The 6159-nt window shown below is 42.5% G+C and overlaps 1 protein-coding gene across 1 annotated transcript in view; it reads right to left on the minus strand.

The window, feature by feature from the left end:
- Positions 1 to 974: 974 nt before the first annotated feature.
- The window catches only part of LOC130386446 (gamma-aminobutyric acid receptor subunit alpha-1-like), a 48017-nt gene continuing 42832 nt past the window's right edge, over positions 975 to 6159 (minus strand). Inside the window, exons 10-11 of the mRNA XM_056595379.1 lie at positions 4197 to 4212; positions 975 to 1256 (exon numbers count right to left, since the gene is read on the minus strand). Of these exons, the coding sequence (XP_056451354.1) occupies positions 975 to 1256; positions 4197 to 4212 (298 nt within the window). The remainder of the gene's footprint in view (positions 1257 to 4196; positions 4213 to 6159) is intronic.

Below are 6159 nucleotides of genomic sequence, written 5' to 3' on the forward strand. Positions count from 1 at the left end.
GACTAATCCAACTGGCCACTGATTAGTCTGAAAGAATAAAAAAAATAAAAAACCTAGGTAAATTTTTTTATGGTAACATTTTTTAATTTTCTTATATAAGAGAAAATAAATATAATATATAACTAAATCCTGAATGATAATCAACAATTCTCTCTTACTTTTCATAGCCAACAATAGAAGACCTCAAAACATATTTAGTTTCGGCCTGAAAGGTGCATGCAATAAATGTAAACGACTAAGGAATAGTAAATTATATACAGTGTTTGTACATGTAACCAAAGCATCATGAATCGCAGCTTAAATCTCAGACCACAAATGAAAGATGTAATGTTTCATCGGGCTAAACTGTTATTGGAAAAAAACAAATCAAATTTGATCACAAAACCATAACTACTGATAAAGTACCTCCATTAGGTTGTGGCATATTTTGCTATCATAATAATCAAAATATGATGAATGCGAGTAAGATAATGGTGCAGGTGCATGAGGTGTCTTTCAAATGTGTATGCTAGGCGTCTTAATAGAATATCCCTATCAGGTGTGACTGTGTGGGTGTGGGATTTGTAGTCCTTTCCTAAGGTTGAATTTAGCAACATAACTGGTGTTCAAACCAACAAGTGAAAGAACAACCTTGCTATTTCCAAGAACAATCTTTTTCATCTTCTTTTGTGGAAAAACAAAAATATTTAGCCCCTTTCTATGCAAGTTATTAAATGCTACAACAATTGCATTGTCCTCAAAAGAAGCATCGAAACAAACAAACAAACAAACAAACAAACATCACTATTCACATAAATAGTGGGGAGAGGGAAATTCAAAATCAAAACGTGAAATGAAATCTTCTCTGAGGAGGGTCGCCTCCTTTTAAAAAAATGAACAAGAAAACACACTAAAAACAAACAAGTGTCCATCACTGGGCCAAAAGGGTGTGTGAATGATCCATCCCGCCGTCAGAGCGGCCCGGTCCCGGGGCCCTACAGGTAAAGGTAGGACACCCAGTAGACCAGGTTGAAGAGGCCGAATGCGGTGGGGAATCCGATGCGGGCGTACGAGTCTATCTTGGCCACGCGGATGTGCAATCGGCCGTGGCGCCAGGCGCCGGAGCGGCAGTCCTCGAAGCAGCAGAAGAAGCTGGTGCAGTCCTTACCGTCCAGGCACTCGTAGCCGTACTCCTCGTCACGCTCCTGCATGTGCGTGGCGTTGTTCATCTGGATGGCGGTGGCGGAGCGCGGGCGGATGTCCACCGTGGGCGTCTGCTTTTGGTTGTTCGGAAGGACGGGACCACAAGATGAAGACGCGTTAGCGGCGCATATCGCTAGCGAGCTACAAAAGGGGATCGGGAAATGTCCCTCTTGCGGTTGTGGTTGCTAGCTTGCAAAACAACAAGAGGGACATTACGGAATCCACTTTTTAATACATTTTTTTATGTAATCTGTTTCAGCCATTTGTCAGCATGTTTAATCAATTAATCAATATACTTTAAAACTCCTGTAGCCTATCTATAACCTGTGATTGAACTAGTTCTATATCAACTGGTGAGGCTTCACATAACTCACATAGTGAATGTAGGCCTACATCATTTTAGGGGTAGTTGTGAATAAATGGCTTCAGAATACAAATGAATCATGTTAATGTTTGTATTGTGATGGCTTTATTTTATAACAAATCGTGCTGTTGTGCTAGCGCTGGGCAATTTATAATTTATAATTGACAATGAATCATTGTAAACCGTTTAACATGAAATACTCTTGGCTCTGCGTGTGGAGCTTTTTATCAGCGCTGCTGCGTCCGGCTACATGCTGAACATTTGGACACCAGATCCGAGCCCAAGGAGATATGGAATGTTCATTGCCAGACACAACAACGCTTGCTTCACTCTTACTTTGTCCCACTCCATGAGTCGTGGCTAAAGTGAGCAAATGTAAATATGTATAAATAAAACCGCCATTTCAAAGCTATGTTAGCTGGCAACGGCTATACAGAGCTTTTTCTATTCCGATGGCTTCCCCTTAAATAGGATAATGATATCAGCGTGTCTATGATTCAAGTTACTCTAAAAGCAAAGAACAGGGGAGACAATTAGCATTCCTTTACAGCTTTCCATCTTGTTTGATCTCAAAATGCCTTGCAACCTATACAATTGGAAGTCAGGCTCCCGGGAAGATTTACGTCCCAGAATCCAACCCCCACCCCTCTGGCTCCTCCCACCCACCTATACACACACACACACACACACACACACACACACACACACACACACACACACACACACACACACACACACACACACACACACACACACACACACACACACACGCGCGCAGGCACGTACGCACACACACACACACACACAAACACACACACACTACACTACCTCAATCCACATCTTGGCTGTGGTACAAGTTCCCCTGACTTTGCAGATAAACTCGATTGTCCGTCTCCACCTTTAGAAATCACAGTCCTCTGACTTTAAAAATAGGAAGGACACTGGGTTGTGGGGCTCTTAAGTTTTGAAAAGCCCATTGAAGTCTCACTCTCAACTTTCCACAGTCAAGAGCCACCAAAGAATTTACTTTAATTCTCACACTTGAGAATTAATAATGGCTGGCTTTTTTTACTTTCAATCTTTATATAACCTCAATCTGTGATTTTAGTTAAAGGGGACCTATCATACCACCAGGTGTGAGTGTGATTAGCCATTACAACGGATGACGGATAGATGAGCAACGTTTGCTGCAGTCCACTAGGTAGGCTGGTAGACTGATCTATCCGTCACACATCTAGGTGGACACGCCCACCTGTGATGTCACAATGCTGCACATTTTGAAAACGGCTTGTAATGGCTAATCACACTCACACCTGGTGGTATGATAGGTCCCCTTTAAGATATTTATGAGTATATTTCATGTTGGTTTTGAAGTATTGTTCAACTATGTAAATAGTTTCAACTAAACCAAACAACACTCCATTATTTGTCAACGTTTGCCCAGCACCAGTGCACAAGGTTGTTCTCAGTCTGACTACGATAGCTACACATAACTGTAACACATTACATACAGAACATGTGGGGTAAGTTCCAACAGTTTAATTTTTTTCAGATGGGTTAATTGACAGTTGGCTAAGCTGATAGGGGGTGACGTTACGGGAGGCAGATCTCAAAGGGGATTGGTTGCACAGGAGGAAGCAGGGTTTGTACGCTGAAGCAGCAGGAACACACACAGCATTCTGCGGCCGGGACACGACTGGCTCAGCAAAGCCACTGGCTTAGCAAAGCAAGTGTTCACAAAGAGAAAGGAAGAACAAAAAAAAAGAAAAAAACATAGCGGTGCTGGCAACTTAACTCGCTGAAAGTAGACAACCTCTCAAAAGAGTATAGTTCAAACTTGGCTGGACACACAGTCTTTAAAACAGCTTCCTAAGCCAAATTAATTATCAAAATAGTTTTCATCTCTTGCTTTCTTTTAAACATCAATGAATTAATGTTGGTAAATAACAAATGTGTGTCGTACATCTAAAAATATAAATACCTCATTAACAGATTTATCTTTCAGGAATATTTCCATGCCTTACATAGGTTTAATGTACTTGATCTTTCTTTACAATGTTTGCTTCCAAAAGCTTGCCTGTGTGCAATGCATGGTGGGTATTTACAGATTAGTGTACCCTAATCCGCTGAGCTGCCCTGTCGAGTCCTAATTGGACACAGAGCACGTTGAAGGGTTGTCTATTTCAGTCTGCTAGGTCTCTACTGGAGTCAGCAGCAGGTTTAAGCAGCCAGACACACACAGATATAGGTCTGCCGGCAGAAGAAGACCAAGGAGAAAAAGAAAAAGAAGGCGAATATGAAGCAGAAGAAGAAGGAGACGAGGATGAAGGAGAAGCAGATGAAGAAGAAGAAGAAGAAGAAGAAGAAGAAGAAGAAGAAGAAGAAGAAGAAGAAGAAGAAGAAGATGAAGCTGAAGATGAAGATGAAGACGAAGATGAAAGATAAAATAAACCTAATTTAACAGCCTGGCGTTCGCCATGGTTACCACAACAAGAGATGAGAGCGAGACAGGAGGGGCGGCAGAATTAATCCTGTTGTTCCCGCAGTTTAAAAACGTTGCTCTCAGCGTGGGCGGCGCAGAATCAGATTGCTTTATATTCAAAATAAACATATAGATAAATTACACACACAAACAAAAACCTCAAACAACAAAGCTAAATTGCCGTCTGACGGTCTGCCCCCGCGCGGCTCCGACTCAGAGAGCTCTCACTATCATCCGTGTCATTTCCGAAGCCTAATCGCTCTGCGGTCGCGGTGGCAGGGAGAACCCATCGCCTCACAGAGAGAGACGGCGGGACAGAGAGAGAAGGAGCATAGTACAGGAACAACCAAACTACTATGTGGTCAACACGGAGGGGAATGCAGTGAGGGGCTGGGGTTCAGGGGTGGGGGGGGGGGGGGAGACACAATGCAGCAGGTACATGCAGTCAGTACACAGGCTATCTCAGTCAATATATACCTTGGAGGAAAAGAGTCGCAGGAGCTTTTGTCCAGACAGGAAACAAAGAGGATGTGGAATTGAGAGAGAGCATCACCATGACAACAAAAACAACGGCAAAGACAAATCAACCACGCATACATTTAAAGCCAAAAGAAAAAGGACAAGAAGACAAAGAGAGAGTCAAAACAATGAACAACAAACACCAGTACTATAATTTCTGATGAACAAGTTGGAAGATATATATATATAAAATAGTTCAGAGACATAGATTTGGCAAACAATAGGGAGGGGGGCTGAGAGAGGGAATGGTTGGCTATATTCTACATGCATACTATACTTAAGTTATTTTGTACAATTTAATCTCTGAAGTACTGAAGCCCTTGTGAAAAACAGTAAATGAGTTAATTTCGTGGCACACTTTTCTTTCACATGACTCCAGATCAAACCGGTGTGATGCACTGTTACACCGCAGCTCTCACTCTACGTAATTGCAAATTGAGTTTTTCTCCACGGATCAAATGCAGTTAGAGAGAATGCAAAAGCCTTGGCTTTGATCAAGCATGGGTGGACAGTGCTGATGCATTTTAATCTTCACACTCTAACAATCAAATGATTTCAAAATAACGATGACGGCTGCAGTTGGCATTATGGACCGTACAGCAAATTAGACATTTTGACATTTGACATTATTTTCTTGCAATTCTTGAGCAGTGGTAAGTGTCAAGAATAACAACAAACTGAGATCAGTATACCTGATACCTCTCGGATTAGGTCACCTGAAAGATAACAAGTTAATTTTCACATTAAAGAGTTTGCAGAAGTCCAGTTTGTAAAAGTTCCACTCTTGATACATTTAGATATAAAACATACAGAATGTCCTCTTAATGGATGACACTCTCTGAAAATGCACCCCGTCTTGATTCTTAAACTAGGTCACACACCCTATGCTAAGGCCTGTACAGAGAGAGACCTCAATAACATTGACCTAAAACATCTAAGATTAAAGGAACATCTCAACTCCCCCCCACCGCCACATTTCCTCAACTTCCACCCCTATTATTTTCGTACGCTGAAGTATTCTACACGATGAAAAGGATTTCGGTCAAAGCTTTTTTCTTCCCCATGCTCTCTCACTCCCTCTTCCTTTCTCATCCCCTCTCTTTCTCTCTCTCTCCCTCCCTCTTACCCTCTCTCCTCTCTACTCTCTTTCCTCTCTCTCTCTCTCTCTCTCTCTCTCTCTCTCTCTCTCTCTCTCTCTCTCTCTCTCTCTCTCTCTCTCTCTCTCTCTCTCGTCCTCTCTCTGCAGCATCTTGGCAGGCTGTGTGGATGACCTAGAACAGCCCCTCAAAGATGGAAAACTCTCATTTCATTATTTATCCTCTCATCCAGTGGAGACACAAGTAACGTATAGCCCAGCAGAATGCACTGCTCCCTCCACCCTTCCAGTTGAGGTACTTTCTAGCCATCTTGGGTTTGTTAATCGTTTTGTGTCTTCACCTCGTTAATTCTAGATTTGATCAACAAGAACCACACGACGGGTGAGTCCATTCTGAGACTGAGTCGCCCTCGACGTGGCTCTTTGAATAAGCATTGTGGTAATGCTTTGGTCAATCTGTGACGAGCACTCAACCGCCCCAGGCCCTGCATTCAGGGGCCCACGCACAGTAAGTGG

The sequence above is a fragment of the Gadus chalcogrammus genome, chromosome 7 (assembly GCF_026213295.1).
Source record: "Gadus chalcogrammus isolate NIFS_2021 chromosome 7, NIFS_Gcha_1.0, whole genome shotgun sequence".
Classification (NCBI taxonomy): Eukaryota; Metazoa; Chordata; class Actinopteri; order Gadiformes; family Gadidae; genus Gadus; species Gadus chalcogrammus.